This window comes from Bos mutus, chromosome 23, assembly GCF_027580195.1.
Source record: "Bos mutus isolate GX-2022 chromosome 23, NWIPB_WYAK_1.1, whole genome shotgun sequence".
NCBI classification, from domain to species: Eukaryota; Metazoa; Chordata; class Mammalia; order Artiodactyla; family Bovidae; genus Bos; species Bos mutus.
In genome coordinates, this window is record NC_091639.1 from 806,823 (window position 1) to 827,080 (window position 20,258).

The window sequence follows — 20,258 nt, forward strand, 5'->3', positions numbered from 1 at the left end:
AATTTGATCATTGTTAAAGGATTGCTGCAAATAAATACACTCTACTTCCAGTCAAAAACTGCTTTACACGGCCTCTGATTTGCTGGGTCCCGGGCTCAGAGTCGAGCCGGGAGGCGCGGGGCGCGGCGTCCCCGGGGGCAGGCCACGGGGACCGGCCTCCCCGCCGCGCGGCCTCCGAGTTGCAGCCCTGGGCCGGGCGGTCTGGCGCCTCCCGGGAGCCCCCGTTTGGGAGTGAAGGGGAAGGATCCGCGGGCAAACCGCCTGGCTCCCGCGTGGCCCATTCGTGGGAACCGAGAGCGGAGCCGGGCTGGCGGACAAAGGGGCCGCGGCGGCGCGGGGCCGGCCCCGAGGGAAGCGGCCGCAGGTGGCCAGCGGCCGGGTCCGCAGGACGCGGAGCGCCCCCACAGGCCCCCAGGCGGGCTTCGGGAACCGAGCCCTCCGGCCTCAGCCGCCCCGATTTTCTGAGCGGTGGGCGGCCGTGTGGACCCGGCTCTACCCGGCCTCGGGACCGGACGCTTCTCCGCTAATTAGGGGGAAGACGCGTCCCGGGCGCTCAGCGCCCACGGCCCCTCAGCGCCCACGGCCCCTCCTCTCCGCCCGGCTGGGTCGGGCGCCAGGAGAGCCGCGCAGAGGCGCCGCTGGCCGGGTCCGAGGCGGGCGGGCCCACCGCGCCTCTGTGCGTGGCGCGGGGCTGCGGTCCCGCGCCGCGCCGCCGCTTTGTCTGGAGGACGCACGTGCGTTCGTCCAGCGCGCGGCGGCCCCGGGGCCACGGGCAGGCCCCGCCGCCGGTGCCCCGCGCGCCCTGGCCGGCCTGGCAGCCTCGGCCTGGCCTGTCGGCCGGCGCTGGGCCCGGGCGGCCTCTCCGCTGGGCCGCGTCCCCTCTTGGCGCGCGCGTCCCGTTCGCGGAGTCCGCTGGGCAGCTACAGCCGCTCCTCGGGCAGGGGGCGTCCCCGCGGCCTCGGGGCCCGGCCTCGACCCGCCTTCGGTGCTCGGCTGCGAGGGTGGGAGAGAGCTGGCCGGCCCGGCGGCGCTTCCGACCCGGCTCGTCCTTCTCGCCCGGAGTCCCTGGGCTGGAGAGGGAGCCCGGCGCGGCGCTCTGGCTTCTGGAGGAGGCCGGCGGGCAGCCCCGGCCCAAGCAGGGGAGCCCTTGCCTGCTTGCTCCCCAGGGAAGCCTCAACAGTCCCTTCTGCCTTTTCGATCCCAGCGTTTGAAAGTTAGGGCTTTAAGACATGCGTCGAGGAAGGTGCTTGGGTTGCCTTGTAGGCAGAGAAAAGAGTTTTCTCTACAGGAGTGGCCCAGGGCGTTGTTCAGAAGCTGTGTTGGCACAGAAGGGTGCAGGGCCTGGTCCTGAGGCTGATGTTAGACCCCCTTATGTGGCGTGTTCTGCTCTCGGGACATTTTGGCTTCTCGGATACAGTTTAAGGCCGACTCTGCCACCTGATCCTTGGGAGGTTGGGGCTCTTTATTCTGGAGGGACCCCGAGTTGTTCCTTAGTGCTTTGCACATTTGATTGAAACTGTTACAGCAACAAGGATAATTTTGCTGTGAGGTATTCTAAGAGAAACTTGCTCATGTTTGAACAAATAGCACAGTTTGGAATTAGCCTGGGACATCACACAGGACCCAGTGGGGGGGCTGGGCTCGTTTGGAAGCCCGTCTCTGTGGGAAGCCCGAGGAAAGTCAGTCTTCTTGTCCTGTGTGTGGCAGTGGGCACTTCTTAGCAGTTTCTACAGGGGCAGGCAATTCTCGGGCGTGCTGCCTGCCACATCCAGGCTTGCATTTGGCGCGTCACACGGTGGTGGGTGCTGTTCTCCAGGGTGATGTAGGTTACAGGCCATTCCCACCAGACTGCATGCAAACAAGGACACGTTTTACAATCCATCGTGCCCGCAGCTTGTGTCGTTAGTGATGGAGGGCTGCAGGCGAATAAGGCTCGATTGTGCTGGTGGCCCTCAAGCCCTTGGCTGTTTCCTGCAGGGTCAGAAGCAAGGTCAGGAAACAAGCCTGCCTTCCAGCCCTGTGGCTCTCCTGAACTTTGATAGGTGAAGAGAGACGGGGGCCTTCGCCCCCTTCCCTATTGCCTTTGGAGGGGTCTCGGTTCGTAAGGTGGAGAGCCCTCCGTTTTGCTGTGGATGGCACGGTGCTGGCCTGGCTGCCCGGGTGGGAGGTGGCACCCCGTGGGCCCAGGCCGTGCCCTGTTGTTGGCGGCAGTGGGAGTGATAGTTTCTTTCCAAAGTCACCCCACGCCCGGAGCTTCTGGGGGGCTGTTTGCCCTGGAGCTCAGTGCCTAGCGTGGGGATGGCCTGCCTGGTGTCGCTGAGTCTTCGGGCTCCTGTGGACTCATTTTGTAGATCTGTTCCTGAAGCCATTAGGCCTTCCCACCGGGTCATAAACAAATGTCGCTTTAGGGGCAAGATTGATGGTGGACACGTAAGAAAGCGGGCGGGCGGGTGAGAATCTGATTCTGTGCGAATGGTTCTTCAGCCAGGCAGGGAGCTTTGGGGGAGGTCGAGAGAAAAAGGACCCAGAGACTGTATCAGAGTGTTCACCCCAGGAACCCCGGGGGAGGGGGGTGATGCACAGCCTGATTGATTCAGGGATGGCCAAGGCAAAAAAAAAAAAACCCTTCGACATGTGCTTGGGGCTGAAATGCCAGTTTCAAGACCCCATTTTCCTGAAAGTTACTATTTTAATTTATAAGGAGGCCAAGAGGTTCCTTGAAAAGAGCTGTTTATTAATGGCATTTCAGTCACACCTAAACACAGCCTTCCTCTGACACCGGAGTATCGGGCCCTCTGCTCCGGGTCCGCCTTTGGTGGCGAATCCATCGTCAGCACGCAGCTCTGCTGTCTCGGTTTCTGCCCCCGCACCCCCCTCTATCCTCCCCTTCTCCCGCCCTCATCCCCCCAGGCCTCCGCAGACGCCTGGGGGCCGAAGCCCCTCCTGGGAGGGTTCCCACCCAGCAGGGCTGCCTTTCGTGTCCACCGCGCTGGGCCTGGGCCGGATGTGGCTGCCGGCTGGCGAGCAGGCCTTGGACGCCCGGCCCCAGGGAGCAGGACAGGCTGGTTCCAGGTCCAGATCTGGTTGGAAAAGGGGCGATGGTTAATCCAAGGAATTCTAGCTCCGAACCCCATTCAGAGGAATGAAAAGCGCTTCCCCATGACGTTCTCCACGGGATTAGGAGTGGAAAATTGAGCGAAATGGACCATGTCCGCCTTGTTGGAAACCAGACTACGGCCTAGGGAGCAGGAGGGCAGCCTAAGACCTTCGCTGCGCTGTTCCTTCTCACCCGGTTCCAGAGAAGTCTCTGCTTCACATTATTTTGTTGTTGTTGACTTGATTTTTTCCCTCACTGATTTCAAATTTGCAGCATATTGAGCTTATTAGAGGGGATGCCGTGGGCTCTGGGATCTCCTGGCCTACAGGCGGGAGTCTTCAGCAGGAGAGAAGGGCGGAGCTCCTGGAGGAGACCAAGACAGCTCAGAGTGGCTGGCGGGGACCCTGCGGGACCCCGGCGCCTCCCCAGGCCCACTGCTCCTCCAGGTGGCTCCCACCTCCCTCCCCCCTACAGAGCACCTCCTGTCTCTGCCTTTGGTTCCTCCAAGCCGCTGCTGTCCCCGGGGCCACTCCCAGGAAGGACCTGTGTGGGCTGCTCCTTTGCCCCCCGAGTCAGCACAGCTCAGTGCTACTTGGGTGGCCCTGGGACTGCATTTCGGGAGCCCAGGGAGTGAGTGAGCAGTGGGCAGGCAGCCAAAGCTGTGGGCCTCCTCCCTGAGCGGGTGGTGGCACCCCAGGCTTGGCCTCAGGGGCAGAGGAGGCCTCCCCTGGGCGCAGGCTGGAGGTTGGTCGCCAAGGCTCCGAGCTGGAGGCTGGGGAGTGAAGGGCTTTGCTGCAGGGCTTTGGGGACGATTTACATGACAGATGAGAGGGAGAGGAGACAGACCCTTCCCTCCGCCATCACCCACCCCTGGGAAAAGGCAGGAAAACTAACGCTTTTAGCGCCATTAACTCCTAAGGCCTCTGCTTTCCCTTCAGTATAAAGGTTGGTCCCTGGGCCCGAGGCAGCGCGGGTCCCTTAGTGGCTACACTTGGGAACACCGGGCAGGAGTGCGAATCGCGTGTTTAGGAAGCGATCGGATTCTCAAAAAAATCTGAGAGTGGAGGGAAGACGAGGACTGTGTCCCCTGCGCAGAGAGAGCCCCGCGTCCCTGGCCGCGGACACGGGAGCGAGCCGGTGCGCGAGTGCGCAGCGCCTGGATTCCCGCCGGGCGGGGGCTGCCCCAGGGTCTTCCGTGCGGCCCGAAGGGCCTTTCGTCGTGGTCACCCCGCAGGAGATGCGCTGGACCTGGCATTTGGCGTTAGGTCCCAGCGGGCGGCGGCGGAGGGGCCGTGGAGGAGACGCGGAGGCCCCACTGTGGCTCCCGGGCTGGCCGTCTGGGAGCCAGACACCCCTGAGGCGTCTGCGCGCGGCGTCGGGGAGGCCGGGCCGCGGCGTCCAGCGGGTCTGGTGACTGAGAACCCGCCCGCCGCCGCAGCTTCGCAGGCTGTTCCCGGGAGAGGGTCGGGGGCCGCGGGGAGAAGCAGCGCGACAGGAAGCCCTCGCTGGACGGCCTCCTCGCCATAACAAGCCGAACTCCAGCCGGGGTCCCGCTTCCCCGCAAACGGCCCTGCCGCGCCCGGCCGCCCCTCCTGCCCCAGGGGGGCCTCGCGGTGGGCCCAGGCCTCGGATCGGAGCCGCCTTCCTCGGAAGCCCGTGGCGGCCGCCGCCGCGGTTCGCCCGCCGCTGGGCGTTTGGGGCCTCGGCTTCTGAGCATCGCATCTCGCGCGCCTTGGGCGCTCGGCGCGGGGCTGAGCCGTGCGGTCCTTTCTTAACTGCGGTTCTCCCGCGTCCTCCGCTAGGCCTGCGCTCGCGGTGCTGGGACACTGCGGGGTGTGGGGGTCCCGCCACCCGCGCTGGGGGAGGGGCGCCTGACCCCCGGCGGCCCGGCGGTAGGTGTGGCAGCCGCGGACCCCGCATCCACGTCGGGGATCCTTCGTACAGCAGCTTCCGCGCCCGGCGCCTGGTCCCCGAATCCAGAGATCAAAGAGGGGTAGCTGAGAGCGGGGCGACCCGTGCCTGCGACCCCTGACCCTGGAGGGAGGGTGGGAGCCGGGGTCGGGGGTCAGGCCGCGGTCGCTGGCCTCCCCGCGGGGCCGCTCCCCCGGCAGAGACGATGGGGCCCGGCCGTGGTGCCCGGGACGGGCCAGCGGAACATCCCGCGGCGGGCCCAGGAAACTGAACGGCTGGAGAGGCGGTCGCGGGCTGATCGTGGTGGCACTGCCTGGACCCGGGGACCGCGGGTCAGCGACGCCGGGCGCCAGGGAAGGGGCGCTGGATGCTTCGGCCCAGCCGTCACTGACGCACGAAAAAAAAACTGCCATTTTTGGAGAGGTGTGGGTGGCGTGTTTGGCTGTGGAGGTGTTTGAAAAACCCCCGTCCAGGCACACAATCCTGCAGTAAATCTGGTGACTCCCCTCCCCCAACCCGGACATCACCGACCCCAAAGGCTGCTCCTTGTGGAAAACAGATGGCTTGGGAACTTGGACTTGCACACTTCTTAAATCAGAGAATACCGGGCTGGAACTGCTGGTGCAAACCTACCTGGAGTGCTTTGAGGCTTTTTTGGGGGGCTTCAAAATGATTTGTAAACAATGCATTTATGGTTATTTTGAAACAAAAGTTGGAGATATCGCCTTCTGCTTCCCTGGTGGCTCAGATGGTAAAGAATTTGCCTGCAGTGTGGGAGACCTGGGTTCAATCCCTGTATTGGGAGGGCATGGCACCCCACTCCAGTCTTCTTGCCTGGAGAATCCCATGGACAGAGGAGCCTGGTGGGCTACAGTCCATGGGGTCGCAAAGAGTCGGACACGACTGAGCGACTAAGCACAGCACTGAGCTTTAATAACAAGCGGAAGGTCTCATTCCCCAGCAGCGCACTGACCACCCCCGAGTCTGTCATCTTGATGGCTGGCGTGTCCCAGCCTGGAGTCCAGCTCCTGAAGGACCCGCCTCAAGGGGAGGCTAACCCCCAAGCCCTCTAGTCCTTCCCTCTCAGGCCCAGCCTGTGTGTCCACATTCACCCCTGGACAGCTGGAGGGGCAAAAAGGCTTTCGGGGCCGTCCTCCCTCCCTCCCTCCCTCCCGCAAGGACAGCGCACAGTCTGCCACCGTCCGGCAGGTGGGGTGGAACCGAGGCCACGGCTGTCTGGTACCCCCCGCGGGCCTCGTGGCTCATGGGGGCGCCAGTGTGGGCCTGACGACTCTGCTCTCATATAGGAGCGTAAAGCTTAACATTCTTAGTTTCCACTTGAAAAATCAAGGTGGAAGATAATTTATCACATCTAAAATGAATACTCAAAGCTGGCAGAGGAGAGAAAAGGGGGAAAGTAAATTTGTTGAAATTGAAGCGAGACTTAAGGTAGAAGAAACCCTTTAATAAGAATTGTCTTGAAGGATGTCTAAGTGAAATTCACAGCACAGAAAGAAAGCGCAGAGATACTCAAGCAGACCTGTTCTCTTTCCACCCTCTTAAGCACACACGGGGAGGTCAGGAAGCCAGATTACCCCCTCCCCATCCAAAATACGGGAAAACAGAGAAGGCTGCAATCCAAATACTTCTTGTGTCCTTGAAGCCCGATGCTCCAGGCCATTTTGAGAGTAATTTAACCCCAGGGCACCACCGAAGTCCTGCTAACCCCCTGCCTGGACCCCCTCCAGTGCTCACTGAGGAGCCGCTGGGTAGCAAGCCGTGGAGCCCTGGGAGCCAGTGTGAGGCGGGCTGGAGGGTTCAGGGGGTCAGAGGAAGAGGAGGAGGGGGTCTGCCCACCATATCGAGGCCAAGGGCAATGTGTGTGAAGGTGTGTGTTTGTGAGATGTTTAAGACTGTGTTTGTGACAGCGGGTTTGCATTGTGTGTGTGTGTGTGTGAGCTGGCGTGTCTGTTGGTGTGTGTTTGTATTTGTGTTTGCCTGTGTGAGAGTGTGTGCGCGTGTGTGCCCACCAGCCTGCCTAGTCCTGGAGGCCCAGCTTTCCGGGGACCATCTGTTTCCAATTAGCAGAGTCCCGATTGGGAGAAGGCCTGTCCTGGGGCAGCTCCCGAGCCCAAGGCCCGGGTGGGCCGGATCAGGCCCCGGTTCTGCTCCATGGGAGCCAGGCTCTCACAACTGGAGCAGCCACACAAAGAGCCCTCTCTCCAGCCACCAGCCTGGAGCCCAGGTCCTCCCCAGATCATAAACCTGCTCGTGAAGACATTCAGAAATAGTTCAGCCCCGCTCACAAGCATGTGCAAAGGCTGGAATTCCATTTGCTGTAAAGTTTTATTTTCCTTGGAGGGGGAGTGAGGGGGAGAGGAGTCCTGACCTAATTTGTTCTGGGGCAAAATACGGCCTCTCAGGCAAAGGACCCACCCGTACACGAACGCTTGCTTGGTGCGGGTGAATTCCACACGTGTGTGTCCACCTGCCTAACGCTGTACAGACACGCTGTTCACATCTTAGGAGCACACGTGGTGAAAGCCCGGCCGCTGAACGACGCTCTCAGCAAAACCGGATTTCTGATTAAGCTCGTGTGGTTCACGTGCATACATTAGGCACTAAATATAAACCGGCTGAATGACTAAATAAAAATTAGATTTAAAAAGTGATCTAGTACTGAGAGGAGGTTGGAAATAAGTAGTGTGTGTAAGACTCTAGACCACAAGCAAAGGCATGGGCTCAGAGACCTCTGGGTCACCCAGGGGTCTGGCATGGAATGTTCCAGCAATATTTACCTTCCTTCAAGTTTCTTCTTCTAACTCTCCCTGTTTCTCAAGCCTTCTTTTGAGATGGTGGGAGCCCTGTGGGTTCTAATTATAGCTGTAGACCAGAGCTGCTGTGAATGCCGCCTTTCTGCAGGACCTGGGTTTCCAGACCGGCTGCACAGAGCGGCTTATTGTCACCAGGAGGGGACGGCAGTGTCCCCGCTCAGATTCAGGAGGGCGTGCGGCCCGGTGGGCTCAGGCCCGAGACCCTCCAGGGCGTGGATCTGGGTGACTTTTTGTTTGGGGTCCTTAACAGGTGCTGCTTTATCACTTGGAGACAGTATCCACAGGCACTGTGTTAATGCTGATTAAGAGAAAGGCTCTTTTTAATAAGAAAAGAGAAAAACCCTTTGAAAGCCCCACGATTTCAGTTGTCTGGGATATAATTTCAAGTGAAGCGAATAAGTGATTTAAAACATCGTGATTCCAAAACCGATCAGAGGAGGAAAGGGAATCGGCCGGGCCCTTCCCGGCTGCCGCAAACCTCGGCCAGCCTGGGTCCCGGCGAGGCCCCGCCCGGCGCTCAGGCGTTGGGGTTGGTCCTCATGAGCTCCACGTCGGCCTCCACCATCTCCCGCACCAGCTCCTGCGGGCAGGGCGTGGGCGCGTGTCACGGGGAGCCCCAGCCCCCGGCCCCTGGGCCCTCCTCACCCACCCCGGAACCCCCCCCCCCGCCACCACCCCCGACCCCGGGGGCCCCTCCCGCCTGGCCGGAGCCCCGGAGACTCACTCACATCAAAGGCGACCCGAGGCTTCCAGCTGAGCTTCTGCCTGGCTTTGGAGCAGTCTCCCTGCAGAAAGTCCTGCGGGCGGGATGGGGGGCGCACGGTCGGGCGGGCGGTGGCGGCCTCGGCCGGTCACGCACGGCCCCGCAGCCCTGCAGGCGCAGCTGGGTGGGTCCCCGCGCAGCCCCGAGTCCCGCCCCGGGGACGCGCTCTGAGGGCCTTCTGGGCCTCACCGAGGAGAGGGGTCGTGTCCCCCGCCCCCCGCGGTGCTTGCTTCCCGGCTCCTCTCCCTTCCCGGCTCCCAGCCAAGCCCCTTCCCTCCCCCTCCCTCCTGCCCCCTCCCTCCCTCCCTTGCCTCCCCCCCTCCCTTGCCTCCCCCCCTCCCCTGCCTCCCCCAACTCCCCCTCCCTCCCCTCCCCTGCCTCCCCCAATATCCCCTCCCTCCCCTCCCCTGCCTCTCCCAACACCCCGACCCTTCCCTCCCCTGCCTCCCCCAACTCCCTCTCCCAGCTCTCGCAGTCCCCACCCAACACCTGACCCGCAGGAATTGGGTCTCTGAGCCGCCCCCTCTTTACTGACCCCCACTGCTGCCCTCAGAGCTGAGGTCCAGGTTATTCTGTCAGTCCTGTTCCTTCCTTGGAAATGCTGATCTCAGGGCTTCTCCTCACCGCGCCCCTGCCCCAGCTCCCCCCACCCAGGGCCCGGGCTCCTCTGCCCCTTCCCCGCCCCCGGTCCCACTGCGGCTCATTTGCTCAGTGGTGAGCTTCTCTCCCCAGCTGACAGGGTCTTATCAAAATATAAAAACACATAAAAGAGGGCAAGATGACTCAACCAGTCCCGCTGGGCCTCCCTGGACAGGGAGGGGCTGGGAACCTCCGGGCTGTCCTGCTTGGCCTGCCTGGGAAGGGAACCGGGGGAGAGTCGAGAGAGCCCACCCACCCAGCCCAGCGGAGCGCCCCCTGCCCACGACTGATGGATGGGAGGATGAGAAATGAGAATGTCAAGATGCTTCCAAAAAGAAAGTGAGGGCAGGAGGGAGGAGAGAGAGAGGGAAGAAAAAGGAGAGAGAGAGGCTCTGAAACAGACCAAGCTGCGTGAGCACCCCAGGCCCCAGGGAAGACATTCTCCCAGCCACATGGAGTACTAAAGGAGAGCCTCAAACCACCGCAGCGAGGAGCCTAACGGATGCTCAAGCTGCAGCTGAAATGTTTCTGCCCCATGTCAGTCAACTCAGGCTCTGGAAGGTGGATCCCACAGGCAGGCCAGGGGCGGGTGGGACCTCTGTGCTCACCCCAGCCCGGCCCGACGCACTCGGCCTGGCCCCACGTCTGCACTGTCTGCCCGGGGCTGTTCCAGCATGGCCCTTCCAGCGGCTCTCCACCACCCAGCCCCACATTCAGGCTGGGCTCAAGCAAGCTCCCAAAGGGCTTCACTGAAGGGCTGCCTTGGTCTCCAGCATTAATAATAGTCAAACAAGTTACTTCTGCTGGCCCTGAAAGTCCATGTGCAGAGTCCTCAGGAAAAGTAGGGTGCAGATATTATTGATTAGCAATTTAACACAGTGCTACATGGAGCTGGAAATATATGCGGAAAAACAAGTGAATTTATTTTTCTCTCCTTTCCCCGAGTAAACGTGTCTAGACTTCGAGGCTACTTCTGTTGGAGAAGAGAGTCACACAAAGACATACATTCTGCCTGTGTCCCCAGCGGGAGCTGTGAAATGTGGCCCCTGGAAGCAGAGCCCCAGTCTCTGCGGTGGTCACGCTCGGCTTGGGGGGTGCCGCCATCCACCCCACACCTGCCATGGCCTCCAGCCTGCGAGGGTGCAGAGCCCCAAAGCCCGTGCCTCTCCGCTGGCTGCAGGCGGCTCGGAAAGGGCACTCTGCATTGAAACTCTGTTTCCTGCATTTTCCTACAAGCAGCTCCTAATTTAAAAACAAGTAGGGGACGACAATTAAGGAAGAAGAAAAATGGCTTTCAAAAGCTCAGAAACAGACGTGCTACCGTGCAAGGGTTTCATTGAAACCAGAGACGCACCAGTAAAACTTCCCGATGCAGTTCTGAGCCCAGCTCCCACATTCCAGCCCGGCAGCTAGCTTTTGCCTTCTGCCAAGGCGCTGTCTCCCTGAAATTTAATTAGACCGAGAGATCCTGTGAAGGAAAAGGATGAGGTTCCATTAAAACAAAACGTCGGCTCTGGACGCCAGCTGCTGTGTCCGAGCTGACACCTAGACCGGCCCCTTCTACGGAAGACAGGGACACGTGGCTTGTTTTATGCTCAACCCCTCTTGAGGGGCTTTCCTGCTTGTCCCCAGTGAGTCCGTTAGGGAAAAGGTAAACAGCTGGGCCCGCAAGGTTTGGGGCCCGGGCTGGGGTACTCGAGGCTGGCCAGTGGGGAGGGAATGTGGGGCCCGGGGCTCGGGGGCAGGCCCAGCATCCTTCCCAGCCGCAAACCCTCCCCACTCGCGTGGGATCGGCTCTGAGGACAGGTGGGGAACCAGCCGTGTGCTTTGCTCTCTGCTTCTCTTCTGACAGTTCAGTCCCTCCTTTATTTATAGGCTTAAAGCCTTAGTATGACAACAGCGGCCGGAGCTGAAGGGACGTGATGATTTTATGTACAGTTTTCCCAAACGCACGCTGTGCACTGGGTGGTCTGGACCTTTTCTTTAGGAGGGAGACAGGACCGCTCTGGGAAAAATGTGAGGCGTTTCTATGTGAAGACCACGTTTCCTGAGCTCCGGCTCTGCGTGTCCTCCCGTCTCCACGGCTGTTCCTTAGGTGAGCACTGCAGTTTCAGCCTGTGATTTATTCTTGTCGGATTCAATTAGGGTTGGCTGAGCGGGTCCCAGCGGCAGGGCGGCACAGACGCCCGCGTGCAGACGCCCCTGCTCTTCCGGGTCCGCAGATTCCGGGGCCGCCTTCAGGGCTCGTCCTCCGACGGCGGGGTCCAGCCCAGAGGCTGAGGGCCCGAGTGCCCGTGGGCGGAGTAGCAGACCCACGCGGGTAGGAAGCGTGTTTTGCTGCAGTAATTTTTCTGGCTTTCCTGGTTTCTGTCCTTGTTACAGTGACGTGATAAAGGGCCAGGCCTGATCCTGGAAAAGTCATCAGGCTGGTTCCTGAGCCCCCAGCAGTCAGCACAGAGCCGGAGAGCAGGCCCGCGCTGCCGGCCGCCACCTCACCAGACCGCTTTCCGCGCCGGGGGCGTCTCTTCTCTGCCAGGATGAGGACCCACCTCCAGTGGGTGGCCTCCCCGCCTCCCCTGTGCTCCGGTCAGTATTCAGCACACTCAGCCCTCGGCTGCCCACCCGCTTTCCTGGAAATCACCCGGGGAAAGCTGTGAGGCAGAGTCTGTCACATTTCTTTCTAAAGTTCATGCTCTCATTTCTTTTTCTTGCTCTTTCACTGAAGTTACTTTAGGAAAATTTTTAATACGAAAGTTAACATCCATTTTATTTTCAAGTGGCGCGTCTCCTTAACAGGGCTGTCTGTAGGCTTTCCGAAGGGCATCGGTTTGGGTGGAGAACAGCCAAGGGTGGGCGCTCTTCGGGCAGGAGGCTGCTAAACGCCCACAGCGCACACAGCAAGAGCTGGACTCCAGCCTGTGACTGAGAAGGGGCAGACGGCCCGGACCGTTGAGGCTGAGCCACCTTCCAGGACCTGAGAGCCGAGCGTGAGGACTGCTCCAGATTCATCAGCTTCCTTCCACTTTGCTTAAAAAAGCAAAACTGAGGAATGGCTGAGGCTCCCAGGGAATAAAAGAATGCCAGTGAATGTGGTTCCTCGTGTAACTCGATGCTAATGCCTTCCTCTTGGGGAAATGCTCCTTTTTAGAAAGACAGAACTGCTCACAACGACAGCAGCAATGGACAGTCAGTGGGAAACACTGGCCCAGTCCAGGCTGGAGACGCGCAGCTGAGAGTCAGCGAGAGTGAGGAAAAGGGCCGAGCGGGGACCTTCCCCCAGAAAGCCCGCAGGAGAGCCTGCCTCCCGGGGGCTGGTTCAACGCCTCCTGCTCTCGTGTCCTTAGCTGTGAACCGTCCCAGAGAGGCGGGGAGCGCAGCGTGGGGAGCACCGCTCACCCCCAGGACCCCCGCCATGGGCACCCACGGAACTGAAGCCCGGCCTCCCCTCTAACAACAGGGCTGATAAGAGATGAGGAGAAAACAGCGGGTGTCTGGTCTGCTCAGGAAGCGGCCTCAGAGGGGCTGTCCGTCAGCGGGCTGCCGTTGGGCCCTGAACAATGCTGGGCTCTCCCGCGCGGAAATCCAGTCCTCAGCACCGCCCCGCCACCTCTGACCCTGGAGATACGGGGCAGCCGGTGGGGCAGAGAGAGCAGCCTGCCCAGAGACACTGGCACCTCTGCTGGGGGCTGCGGGTGGGGCCTTGGGACATGCGTCCCGGCCCCAGGGCTTGGGGGGGCGGCACCTGAGCGGGTCCCCAGGAAGCTTCTGGGCTGGGAACCACGATTTGTCATTTGGAATGAGCTCCTGAGAGCTACCAAACCCAGGCCTGCAAGGCCACCTCCCCGTGCACCCCAGACAGGGGTGAAGGCATCTACCTAACGCGCAGTGCTTTCTGGAAAAATGAACGAGAACACAGACTTCCTGACACGTCCACTTCTAAATTCGTAAATAAAGCCTATGGTGGTAAACAGAAAAAGTGTTTGCTTTATAAATGGAGAAGCCAATTAACAGCATTTATAGCGCAGCCTACGTAGAGATGTCTGTTTTCATTTGTATTTTGAAAATACGGGTAACAGAAAGAGAAATGTGGTTAGGACGGAGGGGAGAGGCCGTCAGACTATTGCTACAGTGGAATATGGGATGAAGCGCACCAAGTTCCTTGGAAACAGAGCTGGAGCAGACGTGGTAGAGACAGTCCTTTTAGGCTGAGGTGAGCATGGGGGCCCTCTCCTTGCGGAGTGGACACACGCCCGGGACCCAGGCTGGCTTCTGTCCCCAATGCCAGCCCCGGGCGCCCCCTCACAGCCGCATGCCCTCCCAGGGCAGAGGAGCGGGCCCCAGAGAGGCCAGCCCACCCGCCTCCGGGCCTGGCTCACCCGGGCTCAGTCTGTGCCCGGTTTCTCTCTCTTTCTTGCCTGTGCTGGCCCTCGCTGGGGTGCAGGGCCTGCCTGCTAACTGTGGTGGAGGCACCCTGCTGCAGAGCACGGCTGCACTGTGGCGTGCAGCTTAGCTGCTCTGCGGCACGCGTGGGATCTCCCTGACCCGGGGATCGAACCCACACCTCCTGCTTCGGCAGGAGGCCCCTCTACCACCGAGCCCCCAGGGAAGCCCCTGAGCCTGCTTTCTCAAAGCTGCGCCCAGGTTGCTCTGAAGGCGCCAGTGAGGCGGGGGGTGAGCGTGGCTGCATGCGCCCTGGTGAGGCGCCTCCTCCCCACCCCGGCCCGCTCCCTTCTCTGTCGGCTGTCCTCCAGGATCCGAGGTGCTACCAGGGATGACAGCCCCAGGAGAGCGTGGTCAGTCCTGCCGCGGGAGCCTCTGGACCCTGACGCCCTCCCTGACGATCACTCTGAGCGGTGGAGGCGGGGCCGCTGGAGGTGGCAACACAGGGCTGGTGCACGAGAGGGAGATAAGACTGTCGGTGAGCTCAGCACATCCCAGGCTTCAAAGCCAGCAGCGTCTTTGTCGGAAATGACTGGTTACTGTTAATAACTGGGCCGAGGGTGTGAAGATCACCCAGGCTGGGAGGAGGTGACACAAAGCCCGCGGAGAGGAGATAAGGCGCCTTTAAGTGGACGATTAGAGGGGCTGGCTGCTGGCTGGCGGCCCCTGGAGCACGAGGCTGGGCGGCTCTGCCTCTGCCGTTGAGGCCCTTCTACCCTCCAAGTGCTGCAGGTACACCAGCTAAGTAAACCTCGAGGCCCGAATGCAAGTCAGGAGACCCTGGATCTGCCGCAGGAGGCCCCTTTCCTGGGCACGGAAGCACCTGACAAGCACCGGGGCGGAGGCCAGCTCTGTGTTCGCTCACCTGCAGCCTGACGCGGGTGGGGCACCCCTCAGCAAGGAGGCCGAGGCTGGCCACCAGGGACCCGCACGTGCAGAGGAGGGCTGCTTCCTTCCCCGTTGTGAGGGGACCTGCTGGGCCCTAGACACCCACCCCCTCCCTGCCCCCGATTAGTACAATGAACACGGGCTTCCCAGGTGGCCCTAGGGGTAAAGAACCTGCCTGCTGTTGCAGGAGACGTAAGAGATACGGGTTTGATCCCTGGGTCTGGAAGATCCCCTGGAGGAGGGCATGGCAACCCACTCCAGTACTCCTGCCTGGTGGGCGACAGTCCATGGGGTCGCGGAGAATCAGACACGACTTAGCAACTGAGCACAGCACGGCATTGATGAATGTTGTGGATACAGGGAGGCACCTGGAGCACGGGAAGGAGACTTCTTCCTTTGGGTTTTTCTCAATCTGAAGAGCACGTCAGGCTACTCGCCTTCAGGAAACCCCGCTTCCATAACCCTCCCGCCCGCCTCCTTCTCACCCCAAACAGAAATGACACGGCACTCACGCAAACACGCATTCCCTCGCTGACCTGTGAAGAAATGCTGGGGCTAGCCCGGCCACGGGCCACATCCAAATTCTTGCTTTTAGGCTGTTTCTCTGGGGAGTTTCTCAGTTGAGGGAAACTTAGGACAACTGCTTCGACACTTGTTAGTCAGGTTTCTGAGAGGCGTGGCGGAAGGCGTGCATGAGGACGGACGTCACGTCTGACTGTCCATTCTTTCGCTTTCCTGGCAGCGGGAGGTTTACCAGGTTGAGAGGCAGCCACGCTGCCCGGTTACCTGGGGTTTTCCTTTTCTGTTTTTGTAAGAGAAATAGAAGCCCTCCCTGAACACGGCCACAGAGACGCTTAGACACGACAACGTGACGGACGTCATGAAGCCCCCTGGGGGTCGGGCGCCGGACCGGAAGGCGCAGGGCCCTCAGCAGGACGAGCCCGCCCAGAAAACACAGCAAGAACGTGCTCTGTGGACAGTCGTCTGAGGGGCAGAGCGCTCTGAGCAACACAGACGAAGCTGAGCAGCGGGACCCACAGTGTGCTGCAGTGCCGGGTGACCAGATGGCCAGAATCATGCTCACGGTCCACTGTGCGGGAGGTCCTGTCCCAGCAACGGAACTGGCGGTGCTGGGAAGGAGACGGCCACGGCCGGTGGCGGGGAGGGCGGCGGTACAGAAGGTGTGTGCTCGCCAAAGCGCCGGTCTGCCCCCTTCGGATCCGTGCATTTCGGCTGCCTCTGCGGCTCAGCCTTGGAGCAGTGTGGCCTCGGGGGAGTCCCTCAATGTCCCCGAGCCTCAGGGTTTCAGTCTGTGAAGCGGGGAGAACGTCGCCCGCCAGGCAAGGCCCGTGAGGGTCAGGATCCGGTGGCGTCGGCCGGCGTGCCTCTAAGGTCGCAGTCCATGGGAGCAGCAGACCGGCTGTCATCACCGAGGTGGGGGAGCGGCGCTTCCGGCTTCCTGCAGTGACATCAGGGATGGAGCGTCCTCTCCACGCAGGGGCTGTCTCACAGCTTTGCTTTTATAGTTCTGTCACTTTGACCTGCGCCCCAACCAAACTTCTATTTTTAGATCATAATTTTTGAATAATGGTAACCGATTTTATATTTAATTTTCCCCCAGTTATTGTAACCATCTCACACGCTGTTGACTGTTACCAAACCTTTACTGCCTCAGACGCTGGGGGGGCAGTAGCGGGCATGACGAAGCCCTGTCCTGAGCCTCGGTGTCAACAGGAGGGCCCGTCAAGGGGGCGGGACGTGTGACTAAGCCCTTCGAGGCCACAGGGGGTTCAGGGCAGAAGTCGAGGAGGAGGGGGGCTTGAAGAACAGTGGGAGGTCCTCCCTGGAGCGGTGATGTTCATCAGTGATTTGATGATGAGAGAAGCGCAAGCAGAGCCCTTGGGTCTCGGGGATGGAGAGAAGGCCCCCGACTCTGCACAGGGCGTCCAGGGGGGCAGAGCCCAGAGGAGCTGGCGACACCCTGACCTCCGGGGAATTCCCATCATGGGGCCCAGGCCCTTGGCAGCAAAGCCACGTGGTCATGTGGCTTTATTCAGTGGTCGCTGACGGCCCCTTAGAGGACGTGCAGCTATGAACTGGCCACCTCGGCGTGCTGTGGTTTGAAAGTCTGCTTTCTGATGCCCATGTGATTTTTGAAAGTAAGTATGGGGTTGACTTCTAGCTCTGTGTCTTACAAGGGTGAGTGCGTTCTTCTCCCCTGGAGACTCACACACATCCCCCTTCCCTCCTAAAATCTGCCAGTCTTTGCTGTGCTTGAGCCTCTCAGCCTGGGAACATCTGGCCACTCTTGGGGGCTGAGGTCTGGACAACCGCCCTGCAGAGTCAGGACCATGCCCTACGGGTGGGCGGGTCACGTCACCCCTCAGGCCTGCCGGGCAGAGGGCAGGGCCCAGCGCTGCGCCAGCACCCACTGTGGGGGTGAGGAAGGAAGGGCTGACCCTCCCCTGGTCCAGCGAGAACACAGTGGACCTCTCCTGGGCCACGGGCTCCTCTTCTGCCAGAAGCTCTTGCAAGGACGGGTCGCAGCACCGCAACCTGCTTGAGTTTGACTGTTTCCACCCCAGTTCTCTGTGAGGCTGTGATGTAAAGCTCCGCCAGCCGGTTCCACTTCAAGATTCATGGCCTTGATCAGCCTCCAGTGGAGTTCAGAGACTCTCGTTCCTCGGGCCCGGGTCTCTGAGCACAAGCTCGCTGGTTTCTCTGACCTCAGCAGGAGCGGTGGGAGATGGTGGAGGCAGGGGGGATGGTGGGCACGCAGATGACCGTAGACGGTGGCAGCCAGGACCAGGGGGTGTGCTGAGGATGCCAGGTGGAGGGATGCGGTGGACATGACCCGCTCCCAGGGGAGAGAGACAGAAGACTCTCTAGGAACTGGGCGGGGGTGGGGAGGGTGGGCGGGAGGGGCGGGGGCGGGATTCGGGGAGAACACCCGTGGGAGGGGGCTCCAGTGAGCGCCTCTCACTGCTTCCAGAGAAGGCGCTACCAACGAAGTTCCAGAGTCTCGTTTTATCGGTATGCCCTGACTTCAGACAGCGCCTCTTTTTCAAGGACACGTCTCCTTTTCATGATGATGACGCAGAGGCTCTTCCAGAAGATGGATTTTGTAAAATCACCTGTGATCGCCTCTATGGCTCTGAGGGACACACTGGCTTGTTCTGAATCTTGATTCGATGTCAGACTCTGGGTGGAGGAGGTCTGGTTCACCCCACGGGGGAAGCAGGCCCACAGCACCGTCCACGCCCCACCGGCAGGCAGCCTCGCTGTGCCCAGCCCAAGCAAGCAGAGGGTTAAGCCAGCGGTGTCCACGTGTCCTACCGACACGTCCCCTCAGCCTGCGGCTGCAGCAGGAGGCGGGGGGGAACCTTTCACATGACATCATAAAAGCCTGATTTATCGCCAGCTACCAAACATCTAGAAAACCATAACATCCTTTCAGGAAAACGCAGTGGAAGATAATCAGGCTGACTTTGATGGAAGCTTTGGCGGCGACTCCGTGTGGCTGGCTGTCCTGGAATCCAGGCAGAGACTGTTTGCAGCCGGAGTGGTCGTCACCGCTGAGGCTGGGGTCCGAGCTGTGTGCTGCCTGCGGCCAAGAGAAAACAGGAGCCTGTGTCGCCCTCTGCCAGCGTGCCCGAGTGCTTCAGTGCGTGTGAGAGTCATTTGGAAACGCCAGCCGTGCCCACACGGGAGGAATCACGGATCACGGGCGGTGGGCACCACCTGTGTCACACGACCCCACAGGTCCCTCCCGGGACCCCGCTGTGCACGCTGCGTTGTGTTCCCAGAGTGTGCACCCCATCTAAGAGGAGCCGTCATCCTTAGTAACCAAGGGGCCAAGAGGTGCTCGGAGGTGTCCAGGAAGCCCAGGGCCGGCCTCCTCCTGCATGAACGTCCGACCTCCGACTGTTGCTCCTGTGCAGTAACTGGGTCAGATCTCCAGGCAGGAGCCGTGTCTCCTCTGACGTGTCTGCAAACAGACCCCGGAAAGGCGAGCACAGGCGGGCGAGAGCCTCTCAGGGGCTGGGGTGGTCGTCCAGGACTCCGGCCACAGCAAATCCACACCACCTGTTGGCACAGACCGTGGCCCGCCTTGGCCCAGCGACGCCTCCTCTGAAGGTCGTGGGTCTCTGGGGTTTGGGAGGACGGACGGGAGGACTCTGCTCTTGCTGGTTTTGCTGCTTCCCCCACAGAGTGTAGCTTGGACTCTTCGCAGGATCACGGGCGACTGAACGGGACCATGAGAAGGTTCCTGGGAGACTGGGGCTCCGTGCGGCCCCCAGACAGGAGAGGTCAGAGGCGCTCAGCCTGGCTCCAAGCTGTCAGCCTGCAGAGGGGCCTCCGGGCACATGGAGCTGCCCTGACCCACCACTGCCAGCGCCCCCACCCCCCCACCCCCCACTTGAGTTCCCGACAAAAAAGTGCTGCCCCGACCCCCCAGGGCCAGCAGAGGATGGCCGGGTGGGCGCGGGGCCAGCCTCGCTTGCAGAGCTGGGGCAGAAACTCCCAGCTTGGGCTGTTCGCAGAGGGTGGGAGCGGCACTGGGGTCCCTCCGTCTGTGGGTGGGAACACAGGCAACTTAGAGCCAGTGTCCCGGGGGGTGAGGGGCCTGGGTGGGAGCACCCCTGTGGCTGAGACTCAGCGGTAGACACGGGGCACACAGAGTGGTCGGGACACGGGCACGCAAGCCAGCACCTGGGGTCACTCATGGGGTTGCGGGTGGGGGCCATCGGGGCTGGGGGGCCAGGGACAGGCCGGGCTCTGCAGTCAGGGTGTCAGGGCTGAGTCCTGAAGATCAGGTGTCCCACCTCAGGCCGCAGAGGGCAGGACAAGCCCTCCCCCTTAGAGGGCTCAGCTCTCCATCCGGACCCAGCCCACCCACACTGAGCCCCAGGACGCGCCGCCACAGAACCCCAGGAGCGTGGGGCTGCAGCGCCTTCGGCCTCCCCCAGGGAAAGGCAGTCTGTCCGTCCCAGCCCCGACCACAGCCTTGAATGAGTGCTTTCCCCAGTGACCGCCCAGGGGAGGCTACCTGCAAGACTAATCACACTTGCCCCCGACTTGATGAGAACAGGCCCGAGCGCTGAAATGCGGGCGATGGCTTGGGGCCGGTCACCTCTCCTCGCAGGTTTTCCCAGGAGCGTTCTTTAGATGGGACGACCTAAGCGGTGCTTGTTCCGAGGGGAACCTCATGTCTCTACCATCCCGCGCATCACGGCGTCCACCCCGAGCGCGGAAGGCCTCTCTCTGCGGCGTGGGGTTCTGAGTGGCTCGTGTGTTTCAGGCTGCCTGCGGAGCAGCACTCAGCACTGTGGGAGGTGCTGTGTCTTATCTTATGTCTCTATGCAGAGCTGCTCCATGAGGTACAGTCTAACCTTGTAGCTAGCGGCACCACGATTCTGATTTTATACGGGAGAAATCCACGGCAAGCATCAGCTCTGATAACCCACGTGCCTTGCCGTTACAGTGACGTTTCGGACACCTGGTAAGAAAACGCAGTTGGAGTTTCCTCGATCCTTTATTGCCTCCTCAGTAAAAATGCAGAGCTGCCGCACAGAGAGTCATCAGGACTTTTAGTTTCGTGATACTTTAATTCATGGGTCGCTGAGCTAATTACCACTCCCAAATGATAAAACATCGTAACTACTGACAATTTTAAATGAAAGTG

General features: G+C 61.0%; 1 protein-coding gene across 1 annotated transcript in view; it reads right to left on the reverse strand.

Moving 5' to 3' along the window:
• Positions 1 to 6,472: 6,472 nt before the first annotated feature.
• The window catches only part of GMDS (GDP-mannose 4,6-dehydratase), a 436,801-nt gene continuing 423,015 nt past the window's right edge, over positions 6,473 to 20,258 (reverse strand). The window contains 2 exon segments of the mRNA XM_070360877.1: positions 6,473 to 8,422; positions 8,571 to 8,639. Of these exon segments, the coding sequence (XP_070216978.1) occupies positions 8,360 to 8,422; positions 8,571 to 8,639 (132 nt within the window). The 3' untranslated portion in view covers positions 6,473 to 8,359.